The sequence below is a fragment of the Diorhabda sublineata genome, chromosome 6 (genome assembly GCF_026230105.1).
Source record: "Diorhabda sublineata isolate icDioSubl1.1 chromosome 6, icDioSubl1.1, whole genome shotgun sequence".
In the NCBI taxonomy this organism is placed as follows: Eukaryota; Metazoa; Arthropoda; class Insecta; order Coleoptera; family Chrysomelidae; genus Diorhabda; species Diorhabda sublineata.
Genome location: NC_079479.1, coordinates 8,713,654 through 8,731,054, shown reverse-complemented (window position 1 = coordinate 8,731,054; position 17,401 = coordinate 8,713,654). Strand labels below are relative to the sequence as shown.

The 17,401-nt window shown below is 32.1% G+C and overlaps 1 protein-coding gene and 1 pseudogene across 3 annotated transcripts in view; one reads left to right on the top strand and one right to left on the bottom strand.

Annotated features, from left to right (window-relative positions):
- The window catches only part of LOC130445707 (uncharacterized), a 104,443-nt gene extending 96,342 nt beyond the window's left edge, over positions 1–8,101 (top strand). For all 3 annotated transcript variants that reach the window (XM_056781529.1, XM_056781527.1, XM_056781528.1), the window contains 3 exons: positions 4,609–4,677; positions 4,784–4,915; positions 5,150–8,101. In XM_056781529.1, the coding sequence (XP_056637507.1) occupies positions 4,609–4,677; positions 4,784–4,915; positions 5,150–8,043 (3,095 nt within the window). In that variant the 3' untranslated portion in view covers positions 8,044–8,101. The remainder of the gene's footprint in view (positions 1–4,608; positions 4,678–4,783; positions 4,916–5,149) is intronic.
- A 7,670-nt stretch (positions 8,102–15,771) lies between these two features.
- On the bottom strand, positions 15,772–16,535 carry LOC130445199 (tigger transposable element-derived protein 4-like; annotated as a pseudogene).
- Positions 16,536–17,401: the final 866 nt, after the last annotated feature.

Genomic DNA, 17,401 nt, shown 5'->3' with positions numbered 1-17,401 from the left:
AATACCCAGCTCCAGTCATTACCATTCCAACGAACGTGATCTCTGGTAAATGTCAATCTTGCAGTCCGATGATGGCGTTGCAACGTGGGACCTGTAGCCATTCTTCTGCATGACAGCCCATCAGTATGAAGTCTTCTTCTAACGGTCCATTCACTAACGTTGGACACCAAAAAACGGTCATCTCGTTGAGTGGTAACTCTTTTTCGCCCAGACTCTGATCTTCTAGTGATCAGGCCAGTTTCCAGAAAATGTTGGTACACTCTTTGCACACTACAAAGACTAGCACCAACAATTTTTGCAATTTTACGTTGCCCTCGACCATCTTTTAACAGTGCAACAATTCTTGCCACAACAATCGGATCTAAAGGCATTATAGACCTGTTAAATTACTACACTTTGCAATCGTTAGGTTTTACACAAAGCATCAACAGAAAACTGGAGAACACGCAAGGGAAATGTGAATGTTCAATTAGCGCAAAGCCACATTTTTCATGAAAGTCGTACTCTAATACATCGAATGACAGCTGTCAAATCTTATCAATATTGATGCTAAAATTGTTCGCAATTTCTGAATTATTCGCAATTTCTGAAGTAACCTCAATTTTTTGCTCGGCAGTGTATAAAATAAGAAAAAGAAGCATTTCAGTACAGTTCTTATTCACACCATATATGTAATACTCCTTTATGGACAGTTGATATGGGAAAAGGACGTCCCTACGTTACGAGGCCGACAATATTCATTTTCTCTTGTTCGAGACACTTTATCTATACTGCGCATGCTTGAAAATGTGCAAAATCGCAGAAACCTGTGCAATTTGTCATTTTCATAAGTTGTCGTAGAAAAATACTAATGATGCTGTACACCTGGAACGGTCATTTACTATTACCGCTCCAGAAATTGTTGATAAAATCTTGTTCTTAACGATCACCAAATAAGAGTACCTGAGATATCTGATACAGTGTCTTTTTCAACTGAACAGATATGCAGTATTCTTCATGAAAGGTTAAATATGAGAAATGTATCTACAGTGTACCGCGATTGCTTAATACTAATAAAAAGCTTGCTCGCATTGAAAAGTCAAGCGGATATTTAGATATCTTCAAACATAATCTAGGGAATATATCAAGGTGGTTGAAAGCTGAAAAAACATATAGTTTAATGATTGCATATTACAAATAATTCTTTCTATATTTGCATATTCCAGTATCATTTGATCAAAAATATTGTTAAATTACTTTTATCTTGTCAGCTATTCAGCATAAAATAAATTGATTTTATTGTTAGAATTATTATGTTCTAATATGTATCTATTTATTGATATTAAACCTTAAACAGAAAAATAAAATGTTTTATGCACACCTTTATAACTTAAAACTCACGAGATCTGGCAGCTCACAAAATCTTGCCCAAGTCTGTATACGGCAAAATACACAATTCAAATAAAATGTATTGCAGAATTGAAAAATTCTATGGTAAAATGACAATTCTGCCAGTGTCGTTCTCATTTGGTAGGTTCAAATGTATTTTCATATGGTTGAGTCCAAACTTAATAGAAAAATATCCACTGTTTATAGAAATCTATGGATATTTTGACTTAACAATAATTCATTCAAGTGTTTATTGTAAAATATATCAATATTAATTGTACTGATTGTTTACATTGTCCTCATACATTTTTAGACCTTTATTTTCGAGACGAAGAAAATCCAAGATATAGAGGAGGACATATTCCTTCAAAAGTATTTAGATTTCTAGATGAAAGTGGTATATATTTTTTTTCATACATAATGGTGGAGGGTATATAATATACTAATACATGACTGGGTCACTCTTTTTATTATATATCATTTTAGAAGTATATCCTACAGAACCATTTAAGTTGGTATGTCTAGAGCCGTTGGTGATATTTATACTGAGCACAGTATTCACCACTACCATTACATCAGCACTCACTTTTATATTGAAAGACGTTCGTTTAGACAAGTTCTGGTCTCCAGGCTGTAGGTAAACTGTTTCACCTTAAGCTCCTTATAACAATAACTTGGTTATCGCAACACCCGTCAGACAGTATTGGAATTTGATGATTAAAGATGTCTGATTGTGCGAAATGTCGGAAATCTAAGCCTGATGGCTTAGTTGGTTGCGATGGTCCTTGTACCAGAGATGGTTTCATATGACCTGTATAAGATTTACTGAGTTAGAAACACTGGTTAAGCAAATTTACTATAAGTATGTGAATATTGTCACAAAAAATTTATATTGACAGAAGCAGCCTCTTCCAATAAGTTTGAAGATGTACTATCCAGTATTGATAAAAATTTTAACAAAGATGTTATAATTAATATAGTCAAGAATAAAATAGAAAAATTTTACCAAAAAATCAATGAATATTTCTTATCTTTTAAAGACCACATGCAATCAATGTCGAGATTGAGCTGCAAGGTGTAATAAAAAACTGTGATTCTACCCCTGCTAATATAAGCGGAACTTAAAACGTTTGCAACATTCTAAGACATTGTTGTTACATTTAATACTAAATTAAACTTTGTTGAGCATATTAACATTATTCTTGGTGGAGCCTCTAGGAACCTTGGTTTCGTACTGAGAAAATCTAGGCAGTTTATCGAAGTTGAAATCATATTTTTTCTTTTTAATGCTAATATCAGAAATATAAATAATATTACGATAGTATATTGAATATATTATATGGTTCAGGTCTGACAATATTTACGCAAAGAATACCTCAAAACTCACTGTTAGAACGCTTTAACTTAAATGAAATAAATAAATAAAAAGACCCGTCAGACAATATAGACCAGGTATTCAAGCATTTCCCCTCCGAATTTTTTACTGCAACACCGATTTATTTGAAATTTTGATAGGTATGTATCCAAAAAGCGAGATCTACATGGTGCCAAAGTGTGCAACCTCTTTTCGGGGATGGAAAATTTTTCACCAAAAACAGCCACATAAATCAAAAGTTTAGCAAAGTGAAAAATGTCATATATAGTTTTGACCAAAATTTCAGTGAGATTTGTTGTAAAATAGTTGAAGCTAAAAAAAGGCACTAAAACTAATGCCATTTCATTGAAAATCAAAATTAAACTTATTGAATGATACTTTTTTTATTGATTTTTCAAAAAAAATTTTTTGTTCATTTTTTGTCCATAATTCTAAGAGATACAAAAACAAATAAACAGTCAAATTGGATCATTTTTATGACGATTATTTTGGTTTTTTTTTTTATTTTTTTGTAGCATAAAAATTGACGGAGTTATAACCAAATCATTATAATGCGAGGTTTGCTTATCCACAGCACTTTGACCCTTTATTAATAAAATGTGGAGGGTCTCAAAACATGAAATTTTTTTTGTGAATTATAAGACATTAAAAAGTATCAAATTTTGGCACACGGATTTTTTCTGTTGATGCTTAGTTGTCTGTAGGTACATTTGAAAGTACCAAGAGATGATATACTTATAATCTACTATGTACGTATATATATACATAATTTTTTTTAAAAGTGGGTTTTTTCCCATTAACTGTAAATCTTGTTATTAATAGAAATTTTATTTTTTTTACGACAGAAAATGAATTTTCATTCATGAAAAATGTATAATCAAAACATTGAATGTCATTGAACACTACTTTTTCATTGTATTTTTGGTAAAGGGGTGGCTCTTAAGGGGTATCTGGGTGTAGAGAATGGATGAAATCACTTTGTGTTTGGAAAATACTCTTGCATACCGAAAGAATTTTAAATCAAAACATTAACAGTCATTGAAAATTTTTTATTATTTTTTATCAAAGGGGTGGTTCTTAAGGGTTGACAAGGTATAGACAATTAAAAATTACTTCAAGTAGAGACAAGATACTTTATTACCAAAAAGAATGCAAAATCTAAAAGTTGGCAGTCATTAGATTTATTTTTATTTCATTCATTGCAAAGGGGTAGTTTCTAAGGGTTGAATAATAAAAATTAATAACCAATTAATTTTTTTTTAAAATGCTATGAATTTCTCACAGATTTTTTCCTATATTATTTTCATCAGAAGTGTAGTTTTCAAAGATTTTTAAGATTTAATACTTCAAAATATATGAATTTTCTGTTATACAATACGTTAAGATAATATTTTTCTATAAGGGGTGGTCTTCACTCCTTAAAAACAATTTGCACACCTTGCGATCTTGTAGATCTTGATATGGAGGGTAGGATGAGCTTAATTCTAGATTTTCAGAAAAGTCGAAGCTGCATTAAAGGATTCGAAGATTTAACACCATTTTGAGCTTGAATACCTGCACTAATAGGAATTGTAAGTGTAGTGTAGTGGTAGTAATATATAACCATGAAACGTGGTTTTGAAGAATTGATAGAGATTTATAAAGTAGCGAAAACTTTGATAAAAGCTTAGATGATTAATAAAATATTTGACCATAACAGAATATTAAGTATAAAAGACGTAGGAAGAGTTAATCAATTGACGACTATGTTTGACCAATATTTAACACGATTGGTAAACTCTTTACTATTTCAAACGCTTATATTTTATACACTATTGTTATAAAAGTTAACATATATAACACTAATCACTAATAATGTTTTCCAGTTGCTGGTAGTCCCCAAATGCCGCAGGCAAAAGGACCTCAAGTTAGAAATATTCCAATTCAAATAGAAGGTAATATTTTATCATCAATCAAATTAAGTCCTTGAATTTTGTCCGTCAACTACCAATATATCATTATCATTAAATTTCTTTTTTAAATATTCTATATCGTTGATAGGTGATGGACCCCCAAGACCATACGTACATCCTAGTGAACAAGTCGTACCGGAACCCAAAAAATATACCGGAAGCTCAATTCCCAGTAGATCATTCAGAATTTTACAAGCCATGACTGCTCCAAATGATTATGGTAAGAGCAATTCACTGTCATTTATTTGGATCATCATTGATTTTTAAATGATGTAAAAATATTTTTCCAAATTCGATATGTTCCGAAATTTGCACGATCACAATCATGCATAAAAAATTATTCTCTACTATGAGAACTAACTAAAGAGAAACCTTCTTATAAATGCCTACTTGTTTGAAGAATGCCAAATTCTAAATTATAAACAGAAAATTTTAAAATAAAATTTTGTTATAGCCAATGTAGAAGAGCAAAACGAAGATATGCCTCACGATGAATGGGTATACCCACCGTATTACCCTCCTTATCCTTATGCTCCTTTTTGGTACGATTTCTACCGTTACTACTACCCTGACTCTAACCCTGAAGAAACTAAAGCTAATAAAAAATCCACTAGAAACGGTGCTTCTAGAAGCAATTCTCCAGCAACATCTGGTTTACATACCCCATTACCGTTTTGGGGTTACGCTCCTCCATATTATCCACCTTCTACATCAAGCGATAATGGAAAAGATACACCCAATTCCAAACCACCTGTATGGTACGGCTATGACCAATACTACTCTTTGGAGCAAGAAAGTGATACTATAGATGAAAATACCACACCAGAATATTTTCCTTATTATGATCCGTATTATTACCATTACTATTATGGTTATCCACCGATATTTCCGCTGTTTCCAGCAGGATATTCTAACAGTGAAACAAATAGTACCATAAATTCATTAGATGAAAAAAAATCCGATTCTGAAGCATTACCTGAAAATCAAGTAAAAACGCAGCAAAATTCAGAAAAAAGTATTCTCACTCCTACTATATGTATTAATGAAACTATTACATTCAAAAAAGGTACCGAAAATGTAAATGAGAGCTTGACAGATTGCGAAACAGATACGGAAACGGATAATGAGTATGATAATCGCATAAAATCGAACCCATTACAAGCTATGAAATCTATAACAAATATGAATATTTTAAACACAGATAGTAGTGACGAAGAAACATCAAAGGAAGATGTACAAGCTGAAGAATGGTCTGAAGACTCAAACGAAGATAATACTAGTTCAATGTGTTACGAAGAAGACGCATACCCACATCAATTGAGTGTCATTATGGAAGAAAGTGAGAGGACTGAATCTAGATTACGGACAGTAAGCAGTTTAAGTGATAGTACGACACTTGCCGGAAAAAGTGATGTAGAAGATGTTATAGAAGAAGATGACGATGCTACAGAACCAAAATCTAACGATCAAAGTAACAACATTGAGAATTTGGAAAAATCTATCCCAGATATTGAAGCTAATGAAGAAAAAGATGCTGATGAAATAAATGACGACAATTGTAGTGATGAAAGTGAAGATTGGTGGGGTATAATTGGAAAAGATGATGATGATGATTTACCCAAACCCAGAAAAACGTTTACGTATAATTATAATGATGACAATTTTGATAACGATAACACGATAAGTGATCCAAATACGATTATAGAAGCTGATTCAACTTCCGAGAAAGAACCAGAACCTATCAATACAGCCGTTGAAGAATGCGAAACAATAATTTCTGAAGCAAATGAGGAATTATCTGATGATACTGATATTCAAGTTTCAAATTGTGAAGAATCTAATAACATGGTAGGCACGGAAAGCGTAGTGGTTAGACGTACAAAGCTAGAATCTTCTGATACGGATGTTAAACCGAGACCTAGAAGTATTTATGATTCCTTGGAAAATATAAAAACAGAATCTACCGGAAATTTAGTGAAAGTTGATAATTTTGTTGATCTTCTAGAACAAATGCAAAAGGAAAGTGGATTTTGGAATTTAACTGATAAAGATGATTCCCAAACAGTCATTAAATTTAGAAGAACTAAATCGGTAGAAGAAAAATCTAACGAGTATGTAGGAAAACGGTTTACGTGGACTTCGTTCGACAACTTTAATAAAGAAACATATTCTGAGGACAACGAAATTGACAATAAAATTAAAAGGTTATCTTGTGGTGCACTTGATAATCCTACAGAGATGGTTAATAGCTCTACTAATTATATTATGTATAATCGAAGTGTGAGCTCAACGCCAAGCTTTGACCAAAATAGTCGGGGTTACACAAAGCCGTTTATCGAGCATTTACAAACCACGGAATCTACTGACACAACAAATTCTTTCGAAAAAGATGAAAAAGAAGATTGCAATCTCCTACAACTCAAAATACCCACAATCAAAGATCGCATACAAGCATTAAGAGATAGTATTAACGCCAAACGTAAACAATTGGAAGAAGCAAAATCGCCTAGTAAAGAAATGTTTACGTCCAATAAAAGCAAAACAGCATCGTCGAAAAGTAGTGTGAAATCGTCTGAAGAATATAGCGAAGACGAAGAAGAAGGAGATGATGAAGAAGAAGAAGAGGAAGTTGATTCAGGAGTAACATCGGATATGAGCAGGCATATTTCCGATACAGAAGAATTTCTTGAATTACGAAAACTAACTAAATACCAAAGAGCTGCGACGCATTCAAGATTATTTAAATTACTACAAGAAGAATGTAATAGTGAAGAAGCTGATGAATCATCGCAAAAGCAAAATTTGAGTTTACATTTGAATGAAACTACTACTCACAATGAAATTAATGAAAAATTAGTCAATGAATTGATTGATAGTTTATTGAGACTTAAAAAGGGACAAGCTTTCAAGAATTTACCAAAAGAAAAACTGTACGCAGCAGCCGTAAAAATTTTACAAGAAGATATGGATATTACAGAGACAGCTATGGAAGAATCGAACAGTTTATTGTCACCAGTTAAGTCTAGCACGGGATATTCCACAGCAGTACACACGCCTCAAGAATTTCGTAACAGTTTCGAAGATTATAAACAATATTACGAATCATGGGATAGAGATGAAGAGAACTACGAGATATTTCCATCAAAAGCCTTTAAAGCTCTACAAGAAATATCTAGCCTTAATAAACAAGGAGGTGGCTTGGGATCTTTTGCTAAATGTCCGAAGGTGTTATCGTCGAAAAATATTCATAAAAAATTAATAAGGCTTCTAGAATCAACCGAAAACTCCTCTTATCCTAATCCTGATGACCCTCCGCTAGATACGAACGAAGTGACGAGTGCCTCTTGATATTCGACAGAGTTATTAAGCGAAAAATTGATAAATTGTTGGACCCCGATTTTAATTAGAGGTATAATTAATTGATACAAAAATCAAGTGGCATTTTTATTGTTTTAAATTTTTTTTTAACTTTCCAATAAGATTTAAAATGGCTAAAAAAGTCAGGTACAAAGACAGTTTAGACAGTCACTTTTATAAGTATATAATATTCTACGTTCATTTTATGTAGTATTCGATTAATTTAACAAATCAGTCTGCAATTTATAATACTTTATATATGATAATAATAAACCACTCAACTACCGTTGAAATTTTAAAAAATTCCATCATTTATTTATTTAAATTATTAAATTTGCATTGCGATAACAGTGTTTAAACTTTTCGTTGACTCTCCAAAATAGAGGAAAGGTACACCCCTTTTTCCAAATACCAACCATACCATATAATTAGAAAAATTACAGAAAAAGCAATAATAGAACACGGAGAGATACGTCTATGTTTTATAGATCTTAAAAAAGCATTCACCAGAGTCAATGGGAATGACATATGAGACATCCTAGAAAACAGAGACTTAGAAGAAAATCTAATAAACGTAGTAAAGACATTATATAAACAAACGAAAAACTATGTCAGAGTTAGGCAAAAGGTATCAAATAGGTTCGAAACAACGAAAAAAGTAAATCAAGAATATATACTAAGCCCATCATCATTCACTATAGTGTTATATGAAGGAATAAAACAAACGAAAAGACAAATTAAACAGTATAAAGTCGGACATTGTAAAATGGAAGATATTAAAATATCAGAAATACTATACCCAGATGACATGGTAATAATGGCAAAAGATAAGAAAACCTTTAACTCAAATTTAAAAATATATCATGATAGTCTACATATAATGAAAATTTTCTAGCCAAAAAGGAAATCCCAAAACAAATAAAAACAGAAATATATAAAAAGTAGCCACACCCATATTAACATTTGGTTCTGAGAAATGGACACTCAAACAGAAACAAAAAAATTAAATACAATGTACAGAAATGAGATTTCTGAGGAAATTATATGAGACAATTGAGATGGATTGGTCATGTTATGAGAATGATAAAGAGGATTAATGAAGCACGAACTTACAAAAAAAAACAAAGGTAGGAGGAGCTAGACAGGAGAAATTAAAATAACAGGGGAAAATCGAGGAATAAGATGGCTGGAAATTAAGCAAAAAACATAAGATAGGAGTGAATGGAAACTGCTGTGGAAAAATAAGCCCACTAATGACTCGGCTCCAATATCCTCACACTTGAAAAGTAAACGTAAAAGTAATGTAAAAGTAAACACCTTGAAGCGTATGAGTGTAAATCAATATATCATCCAAATACACTAGCATTCCTTTGACATCCCGGAATATTTCTGACATAGTCTTATGGAAAATTTCTGGTGCATATAAGACACCATAAGGCAGACGAGGAAATTTGTAGCGTCCAAAAGATGTTCCCAAGACACAAAGATTTGAACTAGCTTCTGAAAGCTTAAAAATCCAAAAAGGCTGATTGAACATCTAAAGTACTAAAATAATTGGCTTCAGCTAACTTCGAACGCATATTTTCTATAATTGGAAGATGGTAGTGATATCTACCACTTTATTTAAGTTTCTTGGGTCTAAACAAACTCTAGTGAACTCACCCATTCACTCGGTTCATTTACCTTACTATGATATTTAAAGAAAACAGTTTTTAATCTTTTATGCTAATTTAGATTTACACTATTGACTGACTCCGACTTATTTAAATCAAGGTATCGAACATTTTCAGTTAGAGAAAAATCTCCTTTACGGTGACACAATTGTTACAAATCACATTATGTGCTGGACATTTTTGGCGATCTATTTGACCGCAACATTTAACTTTGATTTTTAGATCCGTGACTGCAGTCTAGACTCATGACGATTACATCCACTTTGGATGTTGACTTTGTAAACCTTGACTTCTGAATTTTCATGTAACTGCTGTGCCTGAATTTGAGTTATTTCAATGCTTTATGTAATTTTAATTGCCTTTTCTCTGTTGAGATTATCTTCTTGAAGAAGTTTCTTCTTTGTAACTGAATTAAAAATACTTTAGTGCGAATATAATGAAGAAATATTGCGATTTTTCTCCCATCATCTTGTTCAAGACCATTCGCCCTCATAAATATGTTAAAATGTTGTAACCGTTTGGCCCAGTTGTTGGCTAAATTTCCATCTAGAGACAAAGGTGATATGTGACTTCCATTGAACTTTTAGGAAGTCTTTTGTCCGGTGGAGACTCTGACTTCAGTTCCATCATTACTGGACATTTTCGATATGAAATTTTAGGTTATGTTTTAAAACTCGTGATCTCGTGTATTTTCACAAATTTTTCATAGGTTTTTAACACTTGACACCATTTAGCTTTTTAACATAAAACAATTAGACACAATTATATATTTATCACTATTACTAAGAAGCTAGACATAAATCTTATAACAACCAGATCCTGTGTAAAATTTAGCGCAGAAATTGCAGATAACTGTGATTTTTTTATTTCAATCCCCGTATTTACTGAACACAATGATACTGATACCCAGGGCCGGGGTTTGGGGGGGCTATAGCCCCGGGCCCCAGGTCCAAGAGGGCCCCATTATTTAGAAATCATTCTGTATTTTTTGATGTGTTGATACCACAAATCTAACGTATTGATATTATTTTGTGAATTTTTTCGGGTTTTCGAATTCCTTAAGGGGTCCCCGTCATTATTTTAGCCCCGGGCCTTATAAATCTTAATCCGGCCCTGCTGATACCCTCCGATTTTTTCCGATGTTAAACTAAATAGAACCAAGTTGGAATTTATGGAACCGTTGGCGATATTCATACCGAACAAACTGTTTACACCAACACTCATAATTAGGTACACTGTCAGACGCGAGTTTCGATAACCAAGTTATCGTCTTCAAAGACTGAAGGTAAAGGTAAAGAGTTTACGTCTGAAGATGATAACTTGGTTATCGAAACGCGCGTCAGACAGTGTAAATTGTGAGTATGTGAGTATGTAAACATTGTATTCAGTATAAATAGAACCATAAAATGATATCAAAACAATAATCGTATCGATAGATAAGTTGAAGACTGTATCAGCAAATAAATATCAAAAGTATTTCCAGAGAAAAACTAAAGTAAACAAAATAAATGTTAACATAGGATTATTCTCTGAAGAGAAAAACAAGATTTTTCTTATTTCTTATACGATACTCCTTAGTTGTGATGAAACATCAACGAATGAACTTTTGTAAATAATTAAGAATTTGAAATGTATGTTAATCAAGCTATCAATTGATAGTTAAGTCGTGATATTTATATTATTCTCTATATTCTTTTTGTAGTAATTATGAACATTATTAAATAATGCTTAGAAGGGCTTGTCTAAACTTTGTACCTGAGAAATTAGCAGAAATCTATGGATTTTAAATAAAAATATTTTTTTATTTCAAGATTTTTTGAGAAATTCATAGATAAGCTAATTAGTTTTTTCATAACTTTAAGGAGTAAACTCCACCTTAGAATTTGAAAAAATATTTTTATTTATATGTATAAAAATATATAGCCATAAATATAAAAATAATACATGTAACCGATATTTTACATAATTGTTATTAACAAACATCATCGTAACCGAGCTTTGGTTTTAAAATGATAACCTGAAACTGAACATTATTTTCTTTATTCATAATAAGGTGTAGTTTTCTTTTACATAACATTGTCGAGTTGTATTTATGCTTGTATTTTTTTATTAACTTAACTACTAAAAATTCGATGTTGTTTTATGATACTAACAATCTCAATAAAAATAGTTTTCCAAGTTGTAGTATCTGACAACCGCGTGATGCACAAAAATAGTTATTTGTGCAACAAGTGAGTAAAGTAATACTTTTTTTCACGAGTAGAACGATTTGACCGGCAATTCCTACGAGTGGAAAAAAAATTACGAGTTTCATACAAAATTTTTTCTACGTCCGAAGACCTAAAAATATTCGACAAGACTTTTATCAATTTTTATTTTTTAATATTAATATTAAAAGTACAACTGTGAGCATTATTAATTTGAAGCGAAGAAGAATTGACATTATTATTGGTACTTGAATTGACAACATTTCAACGAGTTCAAAGAAATACCTTCGACTATAGTTGTATCACTACTTATTGGATTGTTGGTAGAATTGGAAACATTTACAATGTGCTTGTAGTCGAACTAGTTGTTCACGTTAAAATTTTCACTGCGGAATCCATTTTCTTTTTTTATTGAGTCCTCTACGTAACCCTCCGCAACTGTGTTGGATTTCCACCCACCGCGCTTCTTTAGTTGTATGCGTCGAAATGTATGCCCAATGTAGTTTTTCGGATTAGGTAAATTCAAATATGTTGGTATTGATAACTACAAGGTGGGTTTTGTATTTTCCATTTCTGTATCGCAAAAAGAAATGATCTGCTTGGACATTAGTTGGTCGTTGGTTTTTATATTTTTTATAAATGTTTTCCAGGTTCAATCTATTGCCAGATATTTTACCAATAACAGTAAATCGACGTTGAACATGAGTTTTTATATCAGGTACTGTGATAATTAAAACATTTCCGGTATTATTTCATCATTTTATATAATTCCTCCTTCCGCAGAGCTCCTAAGAATCTAAGCTTATATTAAAATTTTTTGCTGTCATACCTTATGCATGAGATAATGATATTCTGGAGCTTGCAACAGAAACTTCTTAATTACTTCACGAGCAACTGTTTTAGATTTTTGGAGTCTATAGTCAACTGATTTATTTTTCAAATATGCAATGAGTTTCGTATATTTACTGATGTCTACATCGTTATTTACCATTAGGGTACCTTTCAGTTTTGAATGAGTCCACCAAAGTGTTGAAGACTTCCACATTTTGGATTTAGTTACAAAGTAAGCTAGTAACACACTTTTGTGAAACTGTTTATGTCTTTTTTAGAACGCTACTCCATAAAAGAATTATATTCTTTTAAATTACTGTTCCTTGGATTTCTCAGGGAGAAAATTCATAGTCGCTGCAGTTGCCGATTCATAACATCTTCTGGTGTGCAGTTTAAACTTTCTTCGCTATTACTCTTCATCACCAATAATAATACTACACTCCTTCGAATTAGACAAAAACAATTTAACAATTGCGGTAAAAAATGACACGTTACGGCACTATTTTTAACGCAAATGCGTGAAAAATTGAACGACTACTTTTACTTTTAGAAATTACATTCTTTATGAATGCAAATGAATGCAAAAAAAAACGTGAATATTCTAACGGACGTAGAAAAAAGATATTATGAACTCTGCAATTTTGGAAATCGTAGAAAATCTGTTGAAATGTCTTAATTTATCAAAATTTCATAGCTAACGTATTAATTATATTAGTTATATTTGATATGAACATAAAAGTTTGTTTCATAAGTGAAACGATCACTAATTGTGGTAATAAATGGGAAAAAATCCATGCAGTGCATTGTGGTATTTCGTCAATGGCCCATTATTGTGTTCAGCATTTTTAATCATTTACAAAGTTTATATCGTCATAGTAATGTCTCATTTTACTTTGATAGTCGGAGAGCTGGTCGCCACCTCGACTAAGGTACTCACCACAAAGCTACAATTTTTTGTATGATTTGATTTAATTACAGTTGAGTACCAAAGCATACTTCTGCCTGGGGTGGTTACAAGATTGCCCCCTTTATTTTTATAATTGTAAATTATTTTAAAAATATTTTTTCACATGTCTGCCGTTGACATATGTTTTAATCTATATTATCTGGAATCCACAAAAAAAAATTGCAGAATATATAATTAGCATATAAATCCATAGCAAAAATTAAACCAGTATGCAGCTTGTCCGGATGATATCGATATGATTTCAATTAGTAACTGATTGTGCATTTTTTTGCATTGTAAAATATTGAGCCCTTAACTAATTCTGAAGGTGCAACGATTTTTCTGAAATTGGAGAAACGGGCTTACAAATTAGGCAAACGGATTCAAAGATGAATAAGGAAGGAAGATTCAGAATTTTTTAAACTTTTAAAGAAGTCCTTGTAGTTAGCCCTACTGTTTAATACGAGTAAATATCTAACAGCTCTCTTTTGTAATTTGAAGATTCGCTCAAAGAATATAAAGAAACCATGGATCTAAGGTAAAAAAAGACGAAACAAAAATATATATAAAACAGTATACATACCAATATTCATATAAGTGTGATAAAAAAATTAGATAAATGAATTTTTATGGTGAAATTCAGTTACACATTATTTATTTCAACTACTAAAACCTCATGTAAAACATTCAGACTCAAAGTGAAAAAGCAATGTCTTTGATTGTGAGGACTTGCGATCAGTATTCGTTCCAAAAGGACCAATCTAACCTAATCAAAGACTAATACCAATTTAAATGGGATAAATTCTTATAATAATTACTGCTGGTAATGAGAATGGAATTTTTTACAAATCACATTTGCGGTGGAGATCTCATAGTCTAAGGGCTTGTCGCCACCTCGACTGTACTCGCTACCAAGCTACAGTTTTTTTATGCTTGATTTAATTATAGTTAAGTATCAAAACGTACTTCTGTCTGAGGTGGCGCAGTTGCAAGAATACCCCCCTTGTTTTTATAATTGTAAATTTTTATCAACATTAATTGTATCGACTTATTATTTCAACAAATATCTATTCTTTTATTCCTACTCGAGAGAAAAAAAATTCTACACTAGAAAACTGAACTGATATATTTTTTTGTAATTATATTATTTTATATTTTAGGTCCAGATCATACTGATTTTTAGTGTACTGGTCGGTACCGAAGAAAAGAAGAGATTTAATATTTTTGAAGAGTATTTTTTAGTGAAACACTCACTAGCAATTAGGCATTTTTGAAATCGCAAAGTGTGATTGTGTTGCTTGAAGAACACGCATTTTTAATCCAATTTCTAAAGCGATACATGATTCAATTCTATACATTTTTTGTTAACTACGATGTTGTTTTAATGCCAGGATTGTTATTTTGTTTCAGCAATTAAAATGTTTATAAAATCTATTATAAGGTATTATATATAAATATAAATAATTGTAAACTAAAACGTGTAAATAAATCTAGGCATCTAAATCAAGTAAAACTTATGCATTATTATTAAAAACTGCTCATGTTGAGAATGTGAAGAAAATGTATGTATTTTCGAATAAATGTTTCGACTAAGCAATGCTATTTTTATTAATAACAATTACAAAGAAAACAAAGTTATTATTTTGCAATTTCCTTACTTTTCACTTATCCATTTTCTAATATATAACACGATACAGACACACATGGTATGCTGACTTGTCGGCTCAAATTTGACACGCCTATAATTTAGGCTGCAGCGTTGATTTCTTTGTAACAATTATATACAGTAGAATCCGTCATTACATACAAAGCGTTTCGTGAAAAAAAAAACTTTTATGTAAATATGTATGTACTTAAGTATTTTAATAGAGAAACATAATAAACATATTAAATCAAAATTAAAATTGCACGTAATAAGTACTAACGATACATGTGTGTACTATTTTTCATTTTTTAATATAAGTAATCTGTAATTATTTGTCTCTGCTTTTGTTTTTTTATTTTATTGTAACAACAATCTCTAATACTATTGTGTATAAAAGACATCGCTATGGTCAAATTATCATTTCCTATTGCTATAAACAAATCGTGATAGTAATTCTGCAGCCTTTAATGCCTCTTCTGCGGTAGGTAATGGTTCTTCCTCGACTTCCTCTTCCCCATCACTTTTGAGTTGTTCCTTAGCATTAATGTTGTGTACGATATTTGCATCAGTGGATTCTTCGTTTATGAAGAGAGCGCTATCGATGTTAACATAATCTTCCCATATTTCCGGTGTTGCTAAAGAATCTGAATTTAGGTTTCGAGACAACAAAGATAAAGGCAAACCGTCATGGTTCTCAATGAATCCTGCATGTTTGAAATAGTTGTGAATGGTACTTTGTGACATTTTGTTTCAAGCATCATTAACCATCAGACTTGCATATAGCACCGTTATTTTTGTAGAAGAGTTGCTTTCATTAGCATCAAGACAATTAATCATTTTGAGCACAAGGTTCTTTCTAAAATTCGTTTTGAGTGATCGGATTATTCCCTGATCACTTGGCTGTAGTACTGATGTAATCGGCGGAAGGAAAGCGAGTGTTTTAGATTTTAAATCAGTAACTTTCGGATGCGCCGAGCAATTATCAACAGCATTAAAATCTTTTTCTTCTTTTTCACCAGATCACGATACCAATCTCGAAGCCATTTTTCAAAAAGTTCCGACGTCATCCAAGCTTGACGATTTTTAGCATAATCGAGAGGTAATGATTTGACACTTCTAAAACATCTTGGTTTTTGCATCATTCCAATAATGAGCAATTTCTCTTTCTCTGTGCCGCTCATATTTGCTGCTACCGTGACAGTTATTCTATCTTTCGACAACTTGCCTCCACTTCAATTCTCACCTTTAAATTTTAAAGTTTTGTCCGGCATTAATTTGTAAAACAGTCCGGTTTCATCCGAATTAAATATCTCATCATCAGAAAAGTGTCGTATATTCGACCACACAGATGTCAACAGACTATTTTTCCCGTCACAAGATTATGTTGAACTTTAAAACGACTTATCCAGCTTGCAGAACAATTGAAGTCGAGAATACCAAAACGTGCGGTAAAAACATTTACCTTTTCCTGTAGCATAGGTCCGCTGATAGGTATTCCTTTGTTTCTCGTGATTTTAAACCACTCTCTCAACCCTTCCGTTCTACTCTGGCGTGTGTACATTCGTAAATATTCCCAACTTGTCCATCATTTGTTTGGTTTTTGCATTTTTCAGTTCAGTGCCATTATCAGATCTCAGACTCTTCACTCTCCTCCCTAGCTAATTTTCAACAACACTCAGGTAGCTTTCAATCTCCTCTGGGGCCTCACTTTTCGTCTTCATATACTAACAGCTTCGGTAGTGGGTGAAGTCATCCTTAAACATGTGCCAATACTTGGTGCCTCCTAGCGACGGGATGTTCATCTCGCCAGACAAGATCTAATGGCTGCTGGGCTGTCTTGGGGGGGTGAGGATCGATGCTGCTTGCCATATGCACACCCTGTGCATACATAATCATTGTAGTCATCGGCATATTTTATTCCTTTCCTTTTCTGTATGTCCTTCACATACTGTACATTTTGATGGGCGAGTCTCTCGTACCACACTTTGATCGACTGGACTATCATACTTGACTCTTCTTCTCTCCTGAGCATCATTTTGTAGAGATT